The following is a 26,481-nucleotide window of genomic DNA, read 5'->3' on the forward strand; positions in this document are numbered from 1 at the left end:
TTCAGCAGCAGCTTGTGTTTTCACCCCACCAGCCTTTGTCGAGACTCTGAGCTTTCTGTTGATCCAAAACACAATGTGAACTTTCAATAATTAGTCAGGATGAGTGTTGACTTAACCCTCAGCATTTGCACCGGTTCGTTATTGAGCTCTGTATAATGCATACAAAGCTTGTCAATAGAGCTAGTAACATGACAGCAAACAGGAATAATGTTTGGGTCACAGAAGAAAGGACGAGATAGTGGCATTGTAGCCTGTGTCTGGTGCAATGATTGCATTCAATTTGCTTTGGCAATGGACTGTGCATTGTGCCTAGAAAGAAAATGAAACACACAAACACATTTTCACATGTCGTACTGGAACTTTTATTTAAATAAATGATTTGCCATTACAAAAAAGAAGTCATTGAAGAGTACATGTATCAATTAGCCTACACGCCTAATAAATATCACACTGTAATGTTCACATTGATCTAGGGTTGTGCCGCGGGACGATGACTTCCTGGATCCACAACGGAGCTATTGCCAATCGCACAATGTCCAGGCGGTTCTGGGGAGAGTTTGAGCCCAACACAACTGACTGGCGTTCAGGCACCAACCTGTGGCGTTTAGCTACACAGCCTTTGTGTTCAATGTTGTTGGGAAATATAGGCCTAATTTAATTGGAAGAAAGAAAGAAAAAACATTTTAAATGTGCGGCGTGAACGACTCTACTGTTGGACTTCTTTGCCTTCCTTGGGACTGAACACGAAAAAAATGTAGGCGTTAGGTGTAGATGTTTAATATCTGCTACTGCTGTGTCTGATTTGTGACTGGGGTCCGAGCGTATGTTGTGTCGAAGGGACATAGAGCAGACAGCTTGTTCATTCATAGAGCATACAGCTAATGATACAGTATTAACAACTTGTTAATTCATAGAGCATACAGCTAATTATACAGTATTAACAACTTGTTAATTCATAGCATATTATCGATCGATTGATACGCGTAGCACAGGTCAATTGTGATAACGTATGAAGGCATGTTGTCTATTTTATGATTATTGTTTTATTGTTGTCAATTCTCTGCTGTCTATATGCCAATTGTATGCTCATTCTATGCCTGTCTATTTTATGTCCATTTATGTCTACATTACTAATGTGAAGCACTTTGGGCTACAATTCTTGTATGAAAGGTGCTATACAAATAAAGTGTATTATTATTATTATTATTATTATTATTATTATTATTATTATTATTATTATTATTATTATTATTATTATTATAATTATCATTATTATTATTATTATTATTATTATTATTATAATTATCATTAAGCATCTGCCAATGCTGTATTCATATACATTTTAACATAGGTGTTTCATAGAGATTCGCCAGCTTTCACCCTCATAATTGGCATAAATGTCTGTTTGCGCCACCGCGAAAATGGCACTGGCAACATTGCATTTATATTTGCAATAGTTTAACAATCTCAATGTAAAATAACCTAATATTTTGACTCATTTTCAATAAGATAAAACACTAGAGCATTTATAATGCTATAAAAGCATACAGACCTAGTCTATCTTGATTAGGTTTGACAGTTTTGGAATTGACAGTGCTGAGTTTCATTCCACCAAGTCGCTCTAATGCTGTTGCAGGGGATGTCTCTCAACCACCATATCTCTCTCACCTCCTCCAGCCCAAGTCTCTCTTGCGGTTGCAACGTTTTGACAATCCAGCCAGATCACACAAACAAGTGCTGAGCTACATTAACAATGCAGGTTGAAACCTTGCAGTGGTCGCCCCTTGGTGTAAACCCACTCCTAAGTAAAATACCCACCACTTCACCACCGGAACTGGATCCTTTTCAGGTGGTGGAATGGATAAGACTGTGGTGTTTAACATACGTGGTCACATGGTGCTGGTGCATGGTCACATGGAGGGTTTGTGGTTCAAGGCTGTGCCTGCTTGTACCTAGTGACCACTGTTACGCGACGACCCGGCAAACTGATATTAGTCAACACAATCCACAGGAGAAATCATGTTTTGTTAGACAACAATAACAATAGCCATATAATCGAGTGTGCTGCTCTAAGCCATACATATTTGCCTACATAATATAATAACACAAAACAATAGCATTTGTTATATGTCGTGGCTGAGTTTGTTTGCTTTGAAAGATGGAGAGAGGGAGGGGGAAAAAGAGACGGAGGAGAAATGTGAGGGATAGCATCGGCTATTGGCAATCTCACAGGGTGACGATAGGACGATCTGAATATATGGAGCACATCGCCCAACTCTACATTGATCTTTGCTGTTTTTCTTTTTGTTTTTTTTTGTTTTTGCAATTCTGAAATATTCAACATTTCATTGTCTTTATATATGTCCTACAAGCAATAGGATGAGAGTGAAAATAAAAGGTGTTTTGTTGTGAAGAATAGGCTAATATGCCCCTGTCAGTGATGACGTGGCAATAACATAAGCACACGATGTGCATGCATTAGAAATGGTGTTACATTTTGTATTTGTTATGTTAAAGTAATCTAGAATTGTATGATTAGAACAAAAAAGTAGTACTTCAAGCCTAAAGAAAAAAAAAACATAATTTTATGCAGATGATACAATGTTTTAAATTTTTTCGTGTGTTACTGTTTTGCCACTGTACTCTCTGTAATGCTCAACCGGAGAGTCATTCTAATCCCTTGTCAAAAGCCAAAATAAAAGCCAACCAAAATCTGCGTCCACGCCGTGCTCTGGTCCGATCTGCAGAACCCGCCGTTTGCTCAACAGCACAATAGGTCTGCATGCAAATTAGGATTCAAAAGTGGTTTGGGGACAGAAGGCACTTGAATTTCCATGCGAACTCAAAGACCTCGGCTCTCTCCAGCAAGAGAGACGGTGCACACGGTGGCAGAGATTTGCCTGTGCCCGGTGGGTCCTCGACGACCACGGGTTAAAAGGTAAACAACGCTTGTCCTTTGCGTACCGATTTGCGTGGGAGCTGCGGACGGTGCGCCGGCCTCTGTAGGAATACGCACGTGTTTCTCTTAGCGAGGGAGGACGAGGATTTTTCAGCCGCTTTTTTTTCATCGATTTGGAATTGAACTCTAAGGGCATGCGTGGGACATACTGTACCGTGCACATGCACACACGCACACACATGCATTCGCACGTGCAGCGCTTGATTTTTAAACAGCGGGATCTCGGGACACGTAAAAGGCGATTTCCACTGCACTCAAGATGATAGAAAGTATCAAATAATCACCATTATACAGTACAATATACCATTGAAGTCACTGAGGTTCTCTTGTTTTATCTGGACTGATTGTTATTATTAGGATAATATCTCTGAGCCAGACACTCAACAGATGGCAATATCTAGATGGAGTCTGAAAATTGCCCACCGAGTGTGTTTAGGGTCCATGAATCCCTCTCTTTGTAACAGGCTAAATGGTCCCTGTGACACAGAAAGACTATCGCCCCCAAATAACTATGATCGTTTGTGGGTTTTCAAAAGAGGGTTCAATGCTTCCCTCGAACACAATCTCGGTTTATCAACGGTACATCTCGGTTTCGATGAGAACCGTCATACGCGGCTCATCCGGAGATGGCAGGATAAGCCTTTGAGGGTGTACGAGATGGAGTTCATTTGAACGGAACATTCTATTGATGACACAACAGTGGCTATACTGGTCATTGAAACCGATGGGAGTTCTAGAATTCCTTGATAGAATTCCAGAGAAAACGTTCCAAACAAGCACATGAGCTGGGAACTGGGTGTGGGTGCTCTGGAGGGACACACATGTAGACAAAGAGAGAGAGAGAGCCGAGTCATCATTCCCATGAGGTTGGGAAAGCAACCCCCCCTTTGGTCAGCTCCTTGTAAAGAGTTACGATCAACGTCACAAACATAAGATAGTAAAACACTTTGTTGTTTAAGCCACACTCACTATATATTTCTTGGCTTATATTTTGTGTGGAGTGGAATTACCAATAATGGAGCTTGCCAACCCTCGATGCACAACATGATAGCAATATATCACATACAAATATATATATATATATCTATATATGTCTTTGTATCTATAATTATCTATGGAAATATAGAGATGGTTTTTTGTTGTCGTTTCAAAAATGGCTACATAGATAGGGAGCCAAAGTTGTCAAGAAAGACCACTGCAGCTTTCTCAAGGACTCTCGAAAAAGGCAGACATCTTTCAGCTAATGAAACAGGCAGTTGAGCTACAGTACAGGCATCCATTTTGTTAGCGTACGTGTATCACGTCCAGAAATATCTTTGAAACTTTTTTTTCTTTGGCTCCCCATAAAACCATTGCTGTACCAGACCTGACCGCACACAAACACACACACATACATTGGTACCATTATCTTCCTGATTGGCTTAGCGTGCTATCTTGATTGGCAGGTTGAAGAAGTGAAAGAGGAGAGAGGGGTGGCGTGAGAACTGAGGCCGTCTCCAGTTCGCCTCTCATTCGTTGGTGTTGCTGTTGCTGTCCAGGTCTTTGCACTGGAGGTCTCCCCCGCTGTAGTCGGTCCCGGGGACTTTAACCCCGAAGCGGTCCACGCACCAGCAGATCCCTCTCTTCCGTCCACGCGAAGGCTTACACTGCGGACGGACAGGAACAAAGTATTTAAGACTTCAGGCAACACTGTTGCGGCTGATAAAACCGTATTGCACATTGCATTTTACACACTGCTAACAATTTGCACATTGCTCACTGCACATCACACAAACATTTTTGGAACTGTACATAGCCATTTTGTTTGTTATTTTATTCTTATTCTATGCCAATTTTATTGTATTTATATTATTGGAAGCTGCTATGGTCGAGGGACCACAAACAATAGAATTTCACTCTTTCTTTGCTGTAAGGTACAATAAAGGAATCTGAATCTGAAAACAGGGGCCCCTTTTATAGTTCCACTTCCTATGTACATGTGATGCGGTATCCAGGAAGGGATATATTAGCCTATATATATATATATATATATATATATATATATATATATGTAAATGGTGCATTTATATTGCGCTTTTATCCAAAGTGCTTTACAATTTGTTCCTCACATTTTACCCATTCAAGGTGCCAACCTGCTCATCGGAAGCAATTAGGGGTTAAGTGTCTAGCTCAAGGACACTTCTACATGCTGCCCGGGAGGAGCAGGAATCGAACCGGGAACCTCCGGATTACCAGACGACTGCTCTACCTCCCGAGCCACTGTCGCCCCTATATATATATACATTTTTTATTGAAAAACAGTATGCTATTTGTTACTTCCCTAAGTATCTCTGTTACAGGGAGAATGAGCTAGCTAAGCGGTTTTATCCACATGGATGTATTATTTATCTGGTTTGGGAATATCCACACACAAGTTTAGCAACCCGGAAGTGGAACAGTGAAAGTGGGTGGGGCAAAATAAGTTGACCACGATGGACCAATATTTGGACCAATCGGTGGCTGTGTTTATATGCACACCGATATCCCACTAATATTCAATATTTGGGTATTCTGTTTATGTGTTTAACGATATTACAGTAACCCGGATAAGATGTTGGTCATCAGGATATTAAATGCACATAAACATCTACTCCTGTCTTAAGACGTGAACTATTGAGCTAGTATGAGCTAGTATCTGTAATACTGTGTGCATGGATGTAGTCATTGTTAAAGGGGCACTTTACAAAAAGACACCCATTTATTTTGCACATAACCTCACACATTATCCCCATAGGCTCGAGTTTGAATATCTCCTCCTGTGTTGTCACCAGAGGACACTGAATCCTTGTGTTGTGTTAATTACAGCTCGGTGAGATGATGTAGATGGAAGAAATAGAGATACAGATTGCAATAGAGATCTTCGTTTCACAAAATGAATGTGTGCAAAACAGTTTAGAACCTTGGGATGTGTGTGACTGACATTATGTGAAACAAGATGCGTTTTCTTTTTGGTGAAGTGCCCCTTTAAGTGAATGAATGGCATTGTGTGTCTGTACCTGCTTGCGTTTGAAGAAGCCTTTCTTGTCACAGTTAGGAATGTAGAGAGACAGAGCCAAGACCCGAGAAGTATCCTTCATGCTCTGAATGAGGTTATCCAGTCTCCTCCGACAGGGTCCCTGCACACACATGCGCACACATACACACAAACACATGCGCACACACATACATTCAGAGAAACATACATGTTAGATTACGTACAGTGTGTGTGTGTGTGCTTCCTTGTCCTGGAACATGCATGTGTTTTGTGTAAGATAAGATAAGATAAGATGTTCCTTTATTGATCCCCTTGGGGAAATTCGGGGAAATGTATGTGTGTGTGTGTGTGTGCATGTGTGTGCGTGTGTGTGTGTGTAAAATGACGCATAAACACGGGTTGAACTTACAAACTCAGGCTGCAGCTTATCCACGGCTGCAGGGGAGTAGTCCAGAGCGCTGGCAGGACCCAGCCTGGCCAGCTGCTTCTTGCGGTCCTTGGCCTGCTTCATGGCCTGGGCCTTGCGGCTGCTGATGTGGTCTCTGCCATATATGGGCACCTTGGTCTGTGGCAGCAATGCGTCTGGCACCGCCAACATGGCCCCGTCGGGAGCCTCGCCATCTGGGATGGAGAGTTGAGAGAGAGAGAGAGAGAGAGAGAGAGAGAGAGAGAGAGAGAGAGAGAGAGAGAGAGAGAAGAGATTAGATGGTGAGTATGTACTGTATACAGTATGTACAGTTGAGAGTATGACAAGCCTGGTCAAAACAATCCTTTAAGATTATGTCCTTTGGGTGGATGGGGGGGGTTTATGGTGTACTGTATATACCAATAAAAGTGTTACATTCCCTCTCTTGAGAAACGTTAATCCCAAAATGTCCTTGGAAAGAAGGATTTGGATGTTTCGGGGCTAATGAGGAGGCGGTGATGTAAGCACTTCCTGGCCTCCTACAAGGAAACTATAAAAGAAGGAAGGGTCATCACATCACTGTGTAGCAGCAAGTGAACGCCCATTGGTGCCAAGTGTGGAAACTTTCAGTTCGGCCGACATTGAGTTGAATGGGATCAGCGTCTCGTCATTTTAAACAGGTTATTACCTCGGATATCAGAATCGTCGTCGTTTTGTTGCATTATTAACTAGCTAACGTTTGATATATTGGTTGATGTATATTTCCTCAGATAGCTGGTATATTTGACAGGCTTCAATAGAACTAGCACCAAAGTCTGGCACCAAGCAGAGCATAAAACGCTGGTATTCTGATGTCATGACCCTTCCTTCTTTTATAGTTTCCTTGGCCTGCTATCAACCACAGCAGATGCTAGATCCCATGGCTATGAAGGACTTTTTATTTTACATTTGTTTTAAACCCGTAAGTAGTGACAGTGGTTAAGGTTAGGGTTAAGGTAAGGGATACAGTATGTTCACAAACAACCTTTTAAGGTGAAAATTATGACAACTTGCAGTTTCGTAGCTTGGCCCCCGAAAAGGGACGACCCCCAATAAAAGACAGATGACCCTGTGTGACGTAGCGCCTGAAAGCTTGCTCTCCTTGGCTATGTCACTGGCTCTCTGTACAGACAGCAGACCTGAGAGCCATGAAATGAACAGAGCAGGATGCAAGATGGCTTCTACCAGTAAAAGTAGAGGAGGCTTATTTGACTGAACGACAGATTTGTAATGTTTAGGGTCTCCGAAACTATTGACATTTTAAACTCAGGGCTGTTCTTTTTAAGGGATTTGTGTTATATTAATTACCACAAAATGATGTAGATAGAAAAAAGTAGCAATAGACAGCGGCTACGTGGTGCAGTGGGCAAGGCGCTCAAAACGAATACTGGAGACGCTGGGTTTGCCTGTTCGAGCCCAGCGCTCCACATTTATTTCAGTTTAGCTGGTCGTCCGTACTAATACACATTGGCAGTATTAGGGGGTGGGAAACTGATGGGTGGGGATCGGGCGTTGTGGACAGCGACTCCTACAGGTCGGTTGGTGCGCCTGCGCAGTAGAATCAGGAAGCGATGGGGGCGGCGCCCCTCCAAAGCCCAGACCCCTGACGCTGAAAGATCGCGCCGCGCAGGTGAAAAGATGCGACTGCTGTTACCTCGAGTATCGGAGGGGACTCGTGCTATGTATGGCTTCGTCCACATTGCAGCCGGCTTGTGGGAGGCAAGAAACAGAGTTCGAGACAGGGGAGGGTTGAATTGGATGATACGAAATTGGGATGGGAGAAAAATAGAAAATGGGAGAAAAAAGTGGATAAAAAAAAGAAAAAAGTAGCAATAGGGAGGTGTAGTGGTTACGTCATTGCTGTTTCCGGCCGGTCCACCTCGCTTGAAATTGCAACGTATTTCCCCCTTGCCCACTTCTAAATTGTCTAACAAATAAAGCATGGACATTTATTTGCATGGTGTACCTTTCTGTGCGTATTCATCCACTAAGCTCAACATGAAAATATTCGCAATTAATCGTAAAATAATTACGTAACATTTTATTTCAACCAAAAAATGCTTAAACAATAATGTTAGTGATAGAAGGGAACTCATTTTGTGCAAAAATGGAAAGATTGCCAATGTTCATGAGGCAGAATTGTTAGAATAGCCGATAATCCATTTTCCCAAAAGTGACATCAGACTACACCTCCCTATACCTTGTCTTATAGGGACTGCTACCTTATCATTTCATTGAGCTGTGATTAACACACACAGCACAAGGATTCAATGTCCCCGATGACATCACTGGTGGCCATATTCAAACTCATTTAACTCAATAACTGTCCAACTAAATTAATGTGTGCAAAACTGTTTACAGGTTTTGGATGTGTTTGAGATTATGTGCAAAATGCATACATCTTTAAAGCTAGTACAACTTGAAGAAACTACACACAGGACAGCAATGGCACATGTAGGAAAGGCGATATGACACGATGATCTTTGTGAAGTTAGTGGCCACTGGCCAATTTTAGACTGGATGTGTTGACATACATGACAACTAGTGTAATTTGTGGCAACTTCAGTTGTCAGTTTAGGGTATATCTGGGCGCCCAAAACGAGAAATTGGCTCTTGCCCGGACAGCCATGCTCCAGAAAACATGCTATTATTCTTGTCACGCCAGGAGCCACCAGATGCAGACCCTCAAGCCATTTTGGGTCTCAGGCCTATAGTTAAAGGGGCACTTCACCAAAAATAATGCTGATTTACTTTACACATAATATCATACACATCCAAAAACTCTAAACAGTTTGGCGTTGTTTTGTTTGTGGAGAAGTGTCCCTTTAACAAACCGTTGATATGGTCACGTCTGTCACCGCGCGTGCCATCTGAGAAACAGCTCTCGAATGATCAAAGGGTCCTAGAAACCCCAGCGGCCGGCCCCTCCCTCCCTCGCCATTCCCTCGAACCGCTACGATGACTAAGTGTGTCGGTCAGACTTAGTGGTATAAGCGCCTAGAAGTTTCCCCCCAAAACCAACCTTGGCCCGAAAAAGCGTCTTAGAACCGCCATCGTCTCAGATAATCTTGATTGTTTTTTGTCGCTTGCCGAGATTAACTTTTTGTTTGCGTTAATGATGCATTGGGGAAAAGCCCCCCCCCCCCCCACACCCGGCCGGATGAGATCACTGAATCTAAAATCTACACCGACCCTCCCTTTACCCCCAACCGCCACCATCACCATCATCGACCGCCCCTGCACTCCCTTCCACCCTCTGTCTGCTAAGCTAGGCTAAGCTTGCGCGCCGTGAAACGAGGTCAGCGAGTTTGTAGATGTGATGTGCAAATCTCCCGAGTCCTCCCCCGCCCCGTCCCAATTCTCAATCTGAAGATGATGATGATGATGATGATGATGATGATGATGATGATGATGATGACGACAATGGTGATGTCATCCGCCCCCGACTGACGAGGGCCCACGCTGGTTCTTGGAGAGAAAAAAATAAGGTAGAGATTCCCTCATCCTCTGCTTTTCTGCTTGACAGGCTTTTCTCCAGAATGGGCAGCAGAGAGAAGGGGGGGGGGGGGGGTAAGCAGTCAGTATAAGTCCAATCAAGTCCTCACTTGCTAATCCTCGCGCTCGTCTAATCTCACTACTGCTGACTGATCGTGTCTTCCTCTCATTTTTCTTTTTTCTTTTTTTTACCCCCGTGTGACGTGTGTGTCAGGATGACCCAGGGGAATTTGATCCGTGAGTAGATTGGGCTGTGACGAAAACAACTCCTCATCATCCCTCGTGTGCTCTTCCTCCTGCCCCAATCCCCCCCAACCCCCCTGCTGAGTAACTCCTTAGCCAGCACTATTTCTGTGTCTGTTTATTCTCTGCCTCCTCTCTCTGACACATCAATGCATCACACAAAATCCAAATACAAGCGTAACAATAAGCACACAACCAACAACATGTATTAATGCACGTGTGTGTGTGTGTGTGTACGTGCATGCATGTGTGTATGTGTGTGTGTATATGTTCACACACTTCTGCATGCATTTATGTTTGTGTGCGTGTGGCTGTGTGCTTATTGTTTGTCTGTATGTGCATGTGCATGCTTGTCTGTCTGTGTGCGTATGTGTGTGTGTGTGTGTGTGTGTGTGTGTGTGTGTGTGTATGTGCATGCATATGTGTTTGTGTGTGTGTATGTGTGTGTGTGTGTATGTGTGTGTGTGTGTGTGTGTGTGTGTGTGTGTGTGTATATGTTCACACGCTTCTGCATGCATTCGTGTTTGTGTGGCCGTGTGCTTATTGTCTGTCTGTCTGTCTGTCTGTCTGTCTGTCTGTCTGTCTGTCTGTCTGTCTGTCTGTGCGTGCGTGCGTGCGTCTGTCTGTCTGTCTGTCTGTCTGTCTGTCTGTCTGTCTGTCTGTCTGTCTGTCTGTCTGTCTGTCTGTCTGTCTGTCTGTCTGTCTGTCTGTCTGTCTGTCTGTCTGTCTGTCTGTCTGTCTGTCTGTCTGTGCGTGCGTGCGTGCGTGCGTCTGTCTGTCTGTCTGTCTGTCTGTCTGTCTGTCTGTCTGTCTGTCTGTCTGTCTGTCTGTCTGTCTGTCTGTCTGTCTGTCTGTCTGTCTGTCTGTCTGTCTGTCTGTCTGTCTGTCTGTCTGTCTGTGTGCGTGCGTGCGTGCGTGCGTGCGTGTGTGTGTGTGTGTGTGTGTGTGTGTGTATATGTTCACATGCTTCTGCATGCATTTGTGTTTGTGTGAGTGTGGCTGTGTGCTTATTCTTTGTCTGTATGTGCATGCCTGTCTGTCTGTGTGCGTGTGTGTGTATGTGCATGCATATGTGTTTGTGTGTGTGTGTGTGTGTGTGTATGTGCATGCATATGTGTTTGTGTGTGTGTGTGTGTGTGTGTGTGTGTGTGTGTGTGTGTGTGTGTGTGTGTTTATGCACGTGCACACGGGCAGCAGGAAATGAGAAGTAAATCCAGCTGCAGCCTGGCAGACAGAGACGAGGGAACAGAGACCCTGCACTCTGCTGCCAGCGTTCTGCTGAATCACTGCAAGCCTTGGACCTGCTTAACAGAGGGAGGGAGGGAGGGAGGGAGGGAGGGAGGGAGGGAGGGAGGGAGGGAGGGAGGGAGGGAGGGAGGGAGGGAGGGAGGGAGGGAGGGGAGCGATGAGAGATAGATGGAGGAAGAGATGAGGGAGGGGAGAGAGAGAGATGAGAGAGAGAGAGAGGGAGAAAGAAAGAAAGAGATGAAGGAGGGAGAGAATAAAGAGGAGGGAGGGAGGGAGGGAGGGAGGGAGGGAGGGAGGGAGGGAGGAAGGGAAACGAGGAAAGAAGAGAAGAACGGAATGAGAGGCAGGAGAGAATGGAGGGAGGGACAAAAGAGAAGGGAGGTTAAATCCGCGATACAGGGAGAGGTGAGGAGGGAGGAGAGAAGGAGCAAAAGGGCTTGAGATGTAAAGGGAGACGGAGAGAGATGGAGAGAGAGAGAGAGAGAGAGAGAGAGAGAGAGAAAAGGAGAGCGGGGGAGAGGGTGGAATATTTAGGATGGAGAGAGATTAAAGAGGAAGTGAGGAGGCAGATGAAATGATAGAGAAGGATGATGATGGTGTGAGGAGCCCCGGCCTGCAGCACAACTCCACCATAATCCACGTCTAGAGAGGAAGAGGAAGGTTCTCTCTCACACCATTGTCTCAAGTTACGGGCGTCGGGCCGGCGGTAAGAAAAAGCTAGCGTTTCACACAAAGCGGGGCGCAGACAACGCCTGACTAATACGCTCCCGGCAGACAGTGACTGTCCCTAAAAATGCCATTCAGAGCAGCCGAGGAGCCTCATCACGGCACCGCCGTCTATAATCTTCTTCTCGCCGTTTCATGTAGGGAAACCCCGGGGCGATGGACCACTCACACGCGCGAAGAAAAGGCTCCTTCAAACACACTGATTTACTGTCCAAAGGGGGCTTTTAAAGAACAAGATGACAGGCTGATCGACACCCGCACAGCAATTGTTGACAGGGTTCACGAGGTCACAGGGCAGTGGGGGGGGGGGGGGGGGGGGGGGGGGGGGGGGGGGGTCCTGGCTGTGACTCATAATGACAGGTGTCAACCTTTCTTAAAGAAGGCTGTGGACTGACCCACGCCAACCTCCCCCCCCCCCCCCCCCCAGGCTGTGGGCTGTATTTGCACGAAGGGCCATTGTAGTACAGGCTAACAGTCTATTGTAATTTCTTGCATAAGATGTAACAAGATAGGGGCACATGTGATTTTAGAGGGGTTGTGAAAAGCTATGGGGACATGGTTTAGTACACAGTTCAGGAATCCCCACTGGCTCCCGGTTTTAATGTGCAGCATTAAATCTGCCAAGGCCTGGTCTAGTCGTGTTCACACAACCATATTTCCAGTTAGGGATACACAACATGAATTGTGTTTCAGTAAACTGTAAAGTATAGGGACATACCTGAGTCCAATGCATGTAGGCCAATAACTGAGTCATAATGGACATGCATGTAGACCAATAACTGAGTCATATGGACATGCATGTAGGCTAATAACTGAGATCATAATGACATGCAGGTTGGCTAACAACTTAGTCTATGGACAGGTAGGCTAATGACTAAATAATCATATGGACAGGTAGGCTAATGATTGAGTCATATGGACATGCAGGTAGGCTAATAACTGAGATTATAATGACATGCAGGTAGCTGGCTAATAACTGAGATCATAATGACATGCAGGTAGGCTAATAACTGAGTCATATGTACATGCAGGTAGGCTAATAGCTGAGATCATAATAGCATGCAGGTAGCTGGCTAATAACTGAGATCATAATGACATGCAGGTAGGCTAATAACTGAGTCATATGTACATGCAGGTATAGGCTAGTAACTGAGTCATATGGACATGCAGGTAGGCTAATAACTGAGTCATTATGGACATGCAGGTATAGGCTAATAACTGAGTCATATGGACATGCAGGTAGGCTAATAACTGAGTCATTTGGACATGCAGGTAGGCTAATAACTGAGTCATATGGAAATGCAGGTATGTTAATAACTGAGTCATTATGGACATGCAGGTAGGCTAATAACTGAGTCATATGGAAATGCAGGTAGGCTAATAACTGAGTCATATGTACATGCAGGTAGGCTAATAACTGAGTCATATGGACATGCAGGTAGGCTAATAACTGAGTCATATGGACATGCAGGTAGACTAATAACTGAGTCATATGGACATGCAGGTAGGCTAATAACTGAGTCATATGGACATGCAGGTAGGCTAATAACTGAGTCATTATGGCCATGCAGGTAGACTAATAACTGAGTCATATGGACATGCAGGTAGGCTAATAACTGAGTCATTATGGCCATGCAGGTAGGCTATCTGCGGTTAGAACTGCATCTTACCTCCTTGATGCAGGATTTTGAACAACTTCTCGTTCCTGCACACCCCCCTGCCGTGCAGCAGCGCGTGCAGCGGCTTCTCCTCCCCGTTCTTCGGCAGGCAGCGGAGCCCGCGCGTGCACGGCCCGGTGTACACACCGCAAGACTGGCCCTCGTCGAGCGCGCACGTCAGGCAGCAGCCGCAGCCCGGCTCCTTCACCAGCTGGCAGCCCACGGGCACCGGCGGGCACATCGAGAGCGCCTTCTGGTCGCACGGCTCGCACGGCACGTAGGAGCCCCGGCAGCTGTGGGCGATGCTCATCACAAGTGTCACCAAGAGTGAAGGAAAACTCGGCAGCATGTTGTTTTCTATATTTTAATAATTGTCACTGAAATCGTACTGTTGTTATCACGTAAATATGTTATGCTCCGTCCCTTCTTTTCACTATAGCTGCGAGACCAAACACTAGCGCGTCTTGGAGGAGTTGGTATTACGCGTGATGTGTCCTCCTCATCCACAGGTGCCTTTGCGCGCTCCAAGTCCTCGGTGCCGCTGCGTCCGATGCTCGCAATCCACAGCAAATAGCCTTTTCTTGTCGCAAACAAGTCACGGTGGAAATAATACTATAACGATAACAGAATAAATACCCCGGGACTATTCCTTGAGGGGTGCCCCGGTGTCCATTACGCAGCGCAAGAGCCGTATATTCTCCCAAAAAAAACAACGATCTCCTCGTTCAGTCGATCTCTCCGAGGGCTATCCTACCCGCACGGTTTCTGTGCAGAATGTAATAATCTGTGGCTTTGAGCTGGCCTTTTAAAAAAAAACTGCCAGAGGCGAAGCCTATAACGATGGGTATGTCAAACAACGTTTAAGGGGGAGGCGCACTTGTCAACTCCGGGCGCAGGGATGCTGATTTCAGGGCGGGTGCTGGCACGACTGCAGAGGCGAGGCGATGCTGAAGGCAAATGGATCAAGAAAAAAATATTCTCCACTCCGTGATCCAGATCCACTGAGAGGTGTTTGAAGATGATCTACACGTTTTTCTTTTCTTATCACATATGCCGTGCACGGGCTGCACAGACATATTCATTATCAGGCTCCATTTCATAGACTATAATGCTCATGTATCATGTATCATGTTTTAAGGTAATGTCCTTATCAAACGACTTAATTGATATGTCTGTCACAGAGAACATGTTCTCTCAATCCTCTCCCTCTACAAGAACAATAAAGGCGCCATGGTTCTGTCAAGTATAATGCATCTTCCTTCCTATAAGTATCTGAGTTGACCCGTTGGGTCTTAGTGCTGCACCACACCCACCATTCCCGGCTATGCCAAGTCTGTCGAGCAGATACACCCCTCTAACAGTATAACATGTCATCTCGGCCTATGTCCAATTTCTAATACCATTTCAGAACCATTTCAGAACCATTGCAGTGCCATTGCAGTGCTCAGTTCGAACACGTGATCTTATGTATCCACACGAAGGCCTATATACGCAGTATCTGCACCGGAGGCCCCAAAGATCAAGGCTCCCAACAATTAGAGGTGCCCCAGGGGCACCCCAGTATAATCAGGATAATTACAGAGTTGTAGCACAATAATTAATAGGGCTGCCAGTGGTGGAAGAAGTGTCAAATACCATGATAGAAATAGTACCCTGGTACAATTAAAAAGTCCCCCATTCAAAGTTCGACTCAAGTAAAAATGTATCTGGTCTCAGTATTTGGTCTCAAATGTACTTATTTCAAATGGAAGTATTAAACATAGAGGTACTTGTTCCAATAGCGTGTCTTGAGATTCCCGTACAAAGACGTATTCCATCCCCAATGGATTAATCTCTTCATCTTGGGGAATGCACTTTATAATGTTCTTCCATGTGCCCCCAGGACAGCCCAGTTAGTATTTGTGAGCACACACCACTCTCTCCAGACATTTTATTTTTATATTATCTTTTTATCGCTTTTTGTCCAACCCCTACGGCTGTCATGTCCTTAGACGCAATGAAGGCCTTTGACAGATTGGAGTGGTCATATTTGTGGGCAGTCCTTAGAAGGATGGGGTTGGGTGAGGGGTTCATTCACATGATCAAAGTTCTCTACACAGGTCCTTCGGCCATGATCTTAACAGGGAAACTCTGCTCACCACTCTGCTCTGTCTCGCGCTCTTCTAGACAGGGTTGTCCTCTTAGTCCCGGACTCTTTGCTTTATCACTCGAACCTCTAGCTCAGTACATAAGACAATCCCGGATTATATCCCCTGTGTCAATTAAGGGCACACATCACCATATCAGTTTAGATGATGTACTCCTATTTATGCAGAACCCCGCCGTCTCTCTACCTCATCTTCTCCAAGTAATAGATGATTTTGGCAGTCTATCTGGATTTAAGATCAACTGGCCAAAGTCAGCCTTCCTTCCACTCAACGAGACTGCGAAGGCAACCATCCTCCCAGCAAACATACTCATGGTAGAGCACTTTAAATGTCTTGGGATTGAAATATTCCCAACTATTAACCAGACAGTAAAGTATAACTACTCCAGCTTGGGTGACAGGATTACGAATGATTTTAACAGGTGGTCCAAATAAAAAAACTCATTACAGGCCCGTGCCTCAATAATTAAGATGAATGTTTTACCCAGAATTAATTTGATCAGCTCCATTCTACCGTTATCTCCCCCTGTTGGTTACTGGCAAAAACTGCACTCTGCTGCATATAAATTCGTCTGGAACAACAAACGCCCACGCTTAAAGAGATCCACTGCACAGAGGAGTAAACTCGACGGGGGTTTAGCATTTCCAGACTTCAAGTATTATTTTCAAGCTTACTCTTTGAGACCTCTGATCACTTGGTTTGACGCTCAAGCAGCCGTGTCCTGGCGACCATTGGAGGAGAAGATGGTGTCCCCACATAGACTTCAAGATATCGTGTATACCAACATTTCAATTAAGCAATGCAAGTTACGATTTAGCCCTCTGATCACACATGTGATCCAGATTTGGCGTGACACACAGAAAGCACGCACTAAATGGCATAAATGGCACACGCATTCCCCCCTATTCAATATCAATTTGCTCCTTATTGGACAACGACCCATTAGATACCCTAGATGGGAAGGGAAAGGCATCCATACATTGGGGGATATCTTTGATGACTCTGGTCTCCGATCTTTCCAGGATCTATCCATCGGATATGATCTCCCCGGAAACTCCCTTTTCTTTTATTTACAAATGAGAGCAGCTCTGAAGGCTCATGGCGTTCCATGGGACGCTCCACTAGAGCGACACCGGTTTCATAAATTATTTTATGACAGGGAGACATCGAGAGGCTTCGTCTCTGACTTTTATCTGCACTTACTTATGTCCTCATATAAGGACCTACCCCTAGATACGATTTGGAGAAAGGATATCCCTGAGTTGGATATAGATTTTGATTGGGATGCAGTCTGGGAAAATATTAGGCTATCATCACGCAACCCAGATCACCAACAGATTCATCAAAACTTTGTTCATAGGACTTATTTGACCCCCAGGCGATTGAACCTAATGGGTCTCAGACCTGACTCTCGATGTACCTTGTGTCCAAACGGTGCCATTATGTACCTTGTGTCCAACGGTGCCATTGGAACATATATGCATAGTACTGTACTGGGAGTACCCTCCTGTTGAGATCTTCTGGGAAAATGTTACCTCTCAGTTATCAGAGATTTCTCTCTGACCATACCGTCCTTGCCTTCTGTGTTATTGTTAAATGATGTTTCTCAATTGCCGACCTCTGTACATGTAAAGAGACTCATTTTGGCCAGCCTTACGGCTGCCAAAAAGTTGATTGCCTCACGCTGGATACAACCAGATAAGTTATGTCCGAAGGTATGGATTCTCACCTATCTTGATGTTATTTATGTGGAGATTTCCACTGCATGTGTCATAGGTGTTAATGAAGCCAATATCGCAATCTGGTTGGCTGTGGTGGAAAAGCTAAAAGAACGCATATGACTTTGGAAAGGTATTATATGAATGTCTCACGTTGGGGTCCTGGGGCGAGAGGGGGGGGGGGGGGAACGAGCGAGTGTTCATGTATGTTGGTGTTTTTTGTTTTTGTTTATATTTATTATTTTTCATTCTTTGGTGTCCTATGTATATTTTCTGATCCCCTTCTGATCTGGGTCTGGTGGTCGTGGGCTCGGACTGGGGGGGCCGTGGTTCGGGGTCTCTGCGGTTCGAGGCACTAAAGAGGCGTGGTGCTTTGGCTCGCGGGGGCCGAGCTGTGGGTCCTCCGGGTTGTGGCTTGCGGCTGCCGGGTCTGGAGATGGAGGGGACTCAGGAGGCTCATTATAGTCCATGTGTCTATTTTCCTTTATAATTGTCTCTTATTTTAAGTCTGTTGGAATATTGAATTTTTATATTATGTCTTGTCATTATTATTATTATTATTGTTGTATTATTGTTATTGTTGTGTTATGTCAAAAATTAACTGAATAAAAAATTTGATAAAAAAAATTATATTTAATCTGGGTCTGCTCCATAGACAATGAATGGGTCTCCCCAATTTATGAGGCCATAAAATGTTCTCTTACACCCACATTGGGCTTATATTCTAGCATTGCTAGAAGGTCTGAACCAGGATTAAAATCGAATTTGAGTGTAGGGGCTCACACAAACAGTATGGAAAAACAACGAAGTTCAAGGCTCTTCATATATAAAAAAGCTTAGTTCACGTTTGAACAATAAAAAACTGGAACAGTATGTCTTCATAATGTCAGAGCCCCATTCATTGTCTATATGGAGCAGCCCCAGGTTTTATATGAATGAATGAAAACTTTATTTAACAGATTGCAGAATGGGTACAATACAGTACGGCTCAATACACACAATTGTTAAGGGGATGCAGACCAGAGAAAGACGTTTGTCTTGTTTACATCAGGGTCCCCCATTTTCAATTCATAGTGGTGACATCACGGATTGGAGGGCTTTTAGCTTTAGGAGAGAGTAGCGCATGTTCACAAATACTGTCTGAACTGTCCTGGGACACAGGAAGAACATATGTGAATTATTAAAATGGGTGGCTTTCCCCTTTAAACCAAAGAGGTTGGTGGTCCATTTATAATTACCCTCACAGCGTTTGCTTTGGCTGGTTCAAAGGATATGATTTATTGATTGCATGTCTTGCACCCAAAACCTTTAATTAAAAGTAACTTGTGCTTGCAGGTTTTATTGATACAGTGGAGTAATAGTATGAAGTCCCCCAAAATACTATTTACTTTAATACTTAAGAAAATACACAAGTAAAGTACAAACACCTCTACATTGTATGAAATTGAAATACAGTAGGCTACTTGAGTAAAAGTACTTACTTTGAACCCTATCCAATAATGGGCTATGTAATGCAATCAATTAATCAGATGTAGACCTAAACCCTGTTTAATATCAACCCAAGCTTTGTGTTAACTGTCTGACATTGTGTATTTATGTTGGCAAAGCGTACAGCTGAAAGCACCATTTAGGGACGGGTTTTGGCCAGAACATGTCTCCAATGTGTCTTTGTAGATTGTATATAAATAAAACGGATGGGGTTTGGGGTTCTTGGGTGGGTGTGGTGTGGTGGCTTCCTGGTGCTTGTTCCCCCGATTGGTTAGCGAGGCTAGTAAGGGTGTTATCCAATCCAATATTTCCATCATACTGTAGATCATTCCTTTGTGAGGGATGAGTAAAATCCTTGAATTAAGCATGTGACCATGTGAACTATATAATATATTATACTACTAAACTATATAATCGTTTTTTCCCCCCAAAAATACTTTCACCCGGGTCAAAATGGTTCTGTCTTGTGAATTTGAAAATGATATGTGTTCTGCATACTTCCTAATATAAACACCCCCTTGGGGGGGGTTCTTTGGTTGTTTTTGTGTTGCAAATCTTTAAGTCGTTGCACAATCGCTATCCTCCTCGACAGTATGCCATCATAGTTTTCCCAGAGAGTCAGTCACAGAGACTTCCACGTGCCAAGTCACAAGATAGAACTGTGGTTATTCTTTTTTATGACTACAAATCACAATATTGAACCGTGGTTATTCTTTATGACTACAAGTCCCAAGATAGAACTGTGGATCTTCCTTATGGCTATAAATCACAAGATAGAACTGTGGTTCATCTTACATTTACATTTTACATTTAGTCATTTAGCTTACGCTTTTATCCAAAGCGACTTACAAGTTCTGTACGACAAGTCATCAGGAAGGGTACAACTCTATCAGCTGAGTAACAATGTTCATCAAAGTGTTGAGTGCTACAGTGTAGGTTAGTTTATTAGGACAAGTGCATGACAGTAAGGTTAGTTAGGGTTAGATTATTTTAAAATTATTTATTATTTCAGATAATGGTTGAAGAAGTGCGTCTTTAGTCGACAGCGAAAGATTGGACGGGTTTCGGCTGTCCTAACTGGGGTGGGTAGTTCATTCCACCATTGTGGGGCAAGGACTGAGAAAAGGCAGGTTCTCCTTGATGACCCTCCCGGAGCTCGGATAGGAGTGGGTCTGAGACGGCCAGAAGATGCAGAGCATAGGAGTCTTGAGGGTGTGTAGTTAGAGACCATTGACCGGAGGTAGGCGGGAGCGGTTCCCTTTGCCGCACGGTATGCCAGGTCGAGGGCCTTGAAGCGGATTCGTGCAGCAATGGGGAGCCAGTGCAGGTCCCTAAGAAGTGGGGTGATATGGGCCGACTTCGGTAGGTTTGAGATCAGGTTGGCCGCTGCGTTCTGAATGAGTTGAAGAGGCTTGGTGGCAGTGGCCGGGAGGCCAGCAAGCAGTGCGTTGCAGTAGTCGAGGCGGGAGATGACTGTTGATTGGACGAGGAGTTGGGTGGCTTCTTTTGTCAGGAAGGGGCGGATCCTTCTGACGTTGCTCAGGGGGAATCTGCAGGTTCTGGTTGTCGCTGTGATGTGAGCAGAGAAGTTCAACTGATCGTCGAGGACAACACCAAGGTTCTTGGCGGTCGGGGACGTGGTCACAGCTGCATTCTCGACTGTGATGGAAAGGTCGGTCAGGGGGAGGATTTGGCCGGCAGGTGGAGCAATTCTGTTTAGCTTAGGTTCAGTTTGAGGTGGTTGGTCGTCATCCAGGCGGAGATGTCGGACAGACAGGCCGAGATCCGCTCAGAGACATGGATATCTGAGGGAGGGAAGGAGAGGAAGAGTTGAGTATCATCGGCATAACAATGATACGAGAAGGCATGAGACGTGATAATGTTACCCAGTGATTTAGTGTAGAGGGAGAAGAGAAGGGGTCCTAGGACCGAGCCCTGGGGGACACCCGTCCGCAGGGGGCGGGTGGCCGACAGGGTCCCTCTCCATGACACTTGGTAGGAGCGGTCATTGAGGTATGATGTCAGCCATGTCAGCGCAGAGCCAGCCACTCCCATTCCTGCGAGGGCCGCAAGGAGGATTTGATGGTTGACTGTGTCGAAGGCTGCAGATAGATCTAGGAGAATCAGGACAGAGGAGAGGCCTTTCGCTTTTGCCAAGTGAAGTGCCTCTGTGACCACAATGAGGGCCGTTTCTGTGGTACCCCAGTAAGGAGACGCAACACAAGGCCACAGACAGGGTAGGTGAGGGTGCAGTGACACAAAACCAAGGAAACAATTTGCAAAATAATACTATTTATTTTTACAAACACAAAAAAAACTCAGCAACACAGAGAGCAAGGAGGACTACCTAGTGGCACCAAATGAAATACCAAAAGGAAATGAAAACCCACCCCCCCCTTACAGGCTCTGGCGCCCAAAAGTACAGGTGGTGGTGCTCACTCTAAAGCTGGTGTCTTTAACATCAGGTCACCTACATGATGCAAAATGTAGACCCATGGTATCTTCCTGTCCTCAATGTCCCTGTGTGCGAAACAAAAGACTAATACACAAGAAAAAAGGAATCACCATAGGCTGGGTGACAAGGGAACAAATATACAAGGGATTAATACAGAAATGTACTACAAACACCAAAAGACACAAGGATTCCAATAAAGAACTATTCACCAAAGGTCCTACTCAAAAGCACACAGCTCTACAATTACAATAATGCTCCAAAAGCCACAGTTCTACAATAAGGCTGAACACAAAAGATATCTCCTAAACTAACTAACAGCACAAAGTGCCAGAGCCTTCACCAGCTCTATTACCACACAAACAGAGAGAGCTCTACCAACAAAAGCACAGAGACATAGTTACCACCAACACACAGACAGAGCTCTGGCTAACACTGCACACAATGGGACATATGAAGTGAGAGAGAAGGTTGATTGCTGACAAGCCTCAGCTGCTGCTGCACTGGGGTGAGTTGCTGATTGACCAGCTGCTGCTGCAACTGGGACTGGGAGACACCTGAGAATGGGGATATGTAGACACAAGAGGGAGACAAAAGAACACAACAAACAAAACATGCCTATATATACACAACAGATATTATACATTACTCCCTCTATACATATACATAAGGACACCGTCCGTAACAAGTGGCCAGTCCGGAAGCCTGACTGATGTCTAGGAGGTCATTCTGTAAGAGATAAGCAGTAAGTTGGTTGGATACAGCACGTTCAAGTGTTTTAGAAAGGAAGGAGAGAAGAGAGACAGGACGATAGTTGCCTATGACAGTGGGGTTCAGGGTTGGTTTTTATGAGCGGTGTGACTCTGGCTTGTTTTAGGGAGGTGGGGACCACCCCCGAGTTGAGGGAGGAGTTGATGGTTGCAGTTAGGAATGGGAGGATGTCTGGTGCTGTGGTCTGGAGGAGTGGGGAGGGTAGCTGGTCCAGCTGGCATGTAGTCGGACGGTTTGACGTTACCAGTGTCAGGGTCTCGGCTTCTGTAATGGGAGAGAAAGATGACAGAGTGAAGGATGAGGTTCTCGATTCAGTATTTGGAATGGGTGGGGGTTGAGAGAAGGGGCTGCGGGTGTTCTCCACTTCACACCGTAATTGTATACAAGTCAGAAGATATAACTGTGATTCCTCTTTATGACTACAAGTCACAACTTCAAGATAGTACTGTGTTGTTTTTTTCTTTATGACTACATGAGGTCAGAGAAATGGCTCACACTGCTGGAGAGAACAAGAGAGCCATTACTCAGTTTGATGACTGGCCGATAAACTATGTCAAGGAAGAGCGCAGATGATAAGCATTTACTTTCCACTTCTCGCTAAATGTATGGCCCATTTCACACCGCAAGCGTGACCCCGCACCCACAAGAGTGTCATGATAATGTCCCGTTTTCGGTTCGGCAACTATTTCAGCAACTATAAAGGCGTCATCGAGGTCAACAGGGCTAAAAATCAGGCCTCAGTTTACAGCGTGTTAATACAATTACGGTGTGAATTAAGTGACTTTCATTCATCATTGTACATCCCACATCCGACAGGCACAAGTTCAAGTTTCAAGTCTTTATTAGTTGTCATACAGAAGTACAGAATACTTTTATACAAAATGCTTCTTTCTGTTACGCTCCAGAGACTGTGCTAGACAAAAATAGATAAGTATAAAATAAGTATAGCAAGTATAAAATAGAAGTCAAGTACTTGGACAAAAGTGTTCAGTATATACATATACAATGCAGAGTAGAAGTAACTGAGTTACAATACAATATACTATACAGTGCAAAGCAGAAATGGGATGAGGTACAATTTAGGTACAATTTACAGTAAGGTGTAATGAGGTATGGGTTGTAGTGCAAATTCTTTACCAATAAATATAAAGAGGCGTTGCTGTGCCTTCTTCACAACACTGTCAATGTGTGTGGTCCATGTCAAGTCCTCGGATATGTGGACTCCGAGGTACTTGAAACTGTTCACTCTCTCAACCGGTGCCCTGTCGATGCTGAGGGGGCTGTAGTCCCTGACCCCCGACCTCCTGAAGTCCACAATCATCTCTTTTGTTTTGCTGACGTTCAGGGAGAGGCAGTTCTCCTGACACCACTGCGACAGATTCTCTACCTCTTCCAGGTAGGCCTCTCGTCGTTGGCAGAGATCAGGCCCACCACTACTGTGTCATCAGCAAATTTGACGATTGTGTTGTTGTTCCGCTGTGCCACACAGTCATGTGTGTACAGGGAGTAGAGGAGGGGACTCAGAACACAGCCCTGGGGGGCCCCTATGTTGAGCGTGATGGATGAGGAGGTGCAGTTGCCTGCTCTCACCACCTGGGGTCTACCCGTCAGGAAGTCCAAGACCCACTGACACACAAAAGGGCAATGTCAGCATTAATGTGCTCATTCCCTCCAGCATCCCCCTGGCCTCTTCTGACGTCAATGATGTGCTTTTAATATTTGATGGATGGATATTACTTTTACACTGCTAATGCCAATTCAGAATACTAAGCTTTAATCCTCTGAGACCCGCGAGATTGCGGGACTGTGGAGGGCTCAGTTTTAAAGCTAGAGTGAGGATATCATATGCCATATGGAACTAGACAACCTAAGGTAGCCATTAGTATGCCATGCTAGCTTGTCGGGAAGGGGGCTAAATGATGCTCCCAAGTTAGGAAAAATTCTGGCAAGGGAAAAACTGTCATGGCCATATTCAAAAGGGACCATAGACCTCTCACCTCAAGATATCTGACGACAATGGGTTCTATGAGCAGCTACCAGTCCCTCCTTTACATACTTTATGCTAATCCCATGCGGTTTTGTACAAGAACCATGCAGTTCTTTGTATGCAGTACAAATGTGTTATTTTCGCCTATTCAATTTTTTTTGTATTTGACCATTTCTGCATACTGGGGTCCCTAAACAGTATTGGAAATGCATGAATTGTGACTGGAAATCGGAGATTCTTGTGGATCCAATGAGCCGAATAGAGGCCTTGCACAGAATGTTTGTGTAGTTCTCCTTCTTTCAGGATGGTTGCCAATGCCATTGGTAACCACGTTCAAAAGGAAAGGAAAAGAGTATCACACTTTCTGTGCAGTGGTAGAGTAGGTAACACATTGGGAAAGCACAGTGTTACTATTCTACTTCTTTAGAATAGATCCAGTAACACATTACGCCATTATGTAATTATTGTGTTTTTGTTGATATATTTGCCATTGATCAACATAATAGCAACCATTGCTATGTTACAAGCAGCCATCCTGGAAGAAAGAAGACGACATGAACATTTCATGCAAGGCCTCTCTTGTATTTAGTTTAGTTTAGTTTAATTTATTTGACAATTATTAAAATACATTACATGTTACAACAAGTCATGCATCCTAAAATTATCACGGGTAGCACAAAAAAGCCACAGACTTATTTCCATTGTGGTCCTTGGTCTCAGCAGCACATATTATTTACATAAACATATATTACACATATTATCATCAGCCTACAGTATATTGCTAAAAATACAATTAAAAAGTAAAATACAACATTATTAATAAAATATGTACAAAATGTACAGATCTCCTACACTAAAACAGGAAGTCTCCTGAGTTACTCTGGGGCACTTTCTAGGAGCCATTTCCTAACGTTCACCTTGAAACTACACAGGTTCAAGCCCTGTTTGGTGGTCAAAGGCAACTCATTCCATGTGATGATGTGTTAGTCCTATTGTTGTGAGACCCTTTTTTAAACTTGACCTCACAGTATAAAATGACCGATTGTGATCTTTAGGATAATCACAGCCTCATGTAACTTTACAACCTCAAACCAGAGACCTGGGGCATTCAGAGGCTGCATGGCTCTCCTAGGTTTATTGACCATGTGTGTGTCGTGTGTGTGTGTGGGGGGGGGGGGGGGGGGGGGGCTTCTGAGCAATGTCCACAATAAAATCGCTTGCAATCCAGTCCTCCAAAAGGTCTTGAGACATAACGAGCACGGGAATGGCCATCATACACACTTAAATCATAATGTTCTAAGCCCTTATACACTCATTATACAACCTTCTAATGGGCACCTAACCAAAACACAATATTTATTATTGTGTAATAATAACAAATAATAATAAATTAAACAATAACATATATATTTAGCTGCATCTCAGATTAATCTTCAGGTCCTGCAGCCTTCAGATGACGTCACCACTTCTATGTGGCATCTACTGTTGGCCTGCTATCGTCCCCCTAAGCCTAAGGGGAGATAACATGGGTCTATGTGGGTCTCAGAGGGTTAAAAGGGGAATCCCACCCATTTTAAAATTCACATAATGTTCCTCCTGTCCAGTCAGTAGTTGAACACACACCGCTCTCCCCTGAAGCTAGAGATCAGAGAGAATACCCTCCAATCAGTGATGTCACTGGGATGTAAAATCTGGGGCTGCTCTATGGACAATGAACTGGGCTCTGACTTTAAGGCCATACGATGTTTGTGTGAGCTCTTACTCCCAACGTTTTAGTTCCGGTTCAGACCTTAACAACACTAGAATATAAACCTCACTGAGTGTAAAACACAAAACATTTGCTCAACGTCAGACCTTGGCTCAATATACTTTTCCATTGTAGATATATCTAGTATTAATTTGGTGCAGATTGATCACTTCCATACTGTAGGTTTCTGGTGTAGGCCTATCTGAAAATGGCAACACTACCCTGTTGGACTATAATGTTCTCTCAAAGTGAAACACTTCTTCCTTATCTCACTGTGCTAGACTATGGTACAACGAGGCAACTTTAAAGGGGACTTAGTCCCTTTCAAGTTAACATAGATCTTTGAGGTCCCCTAAAAATATGTCTTTTAAGTTTCTTTGCTAA

At 44.4% G+C, this 26,481-nt stretch overlaps 1 protein-coding gene across 1 annotated transcript; it reads right to left on the reverse strand.

The window, feature by feature from the left end:
• Positions 1-338: 338 nt before the first annotated feature.
• On the reverse strand, positions 339-14,575 carry igfbp5a (insulin-like growth factor binding protein 5a). Its single transcript, XM_084327718.1, has 4 exons — positions 13,800-14,575; positions 6,382-6,593; positions 5,995-6,114; positions 339-4,605 (listed from the first exon to the last, which is right to left on the reverse strand). Exons 1-4 carry the CDS (start codon positions 14,134-14,136, stop codon positions 4,468-4,470), a joined length of 807 nt encoding a protein of 268 aa, XP_084183844.1. The 5' UTR covers positions 14,137-14,575; the 3' UTR covers positions 339-4,467.
• Between the last annotated feature and the right edge of the window lie 11,906 nt (positions 14,576-26,481).

This window comes from Notolepis coatsorum, assembly GCF_963971535.1.
Source record: "Notolepis coatsorum genome assembly, chromosome: 1".
In the NCBI taxonomy this organism is placed as follows: domain Eukaryota; kingdom Metazoa; phylum Chordata; class Actinopteri; order Aulopiformes; family Paralepididae; genus Notolepis; species Notolepis coatsorum.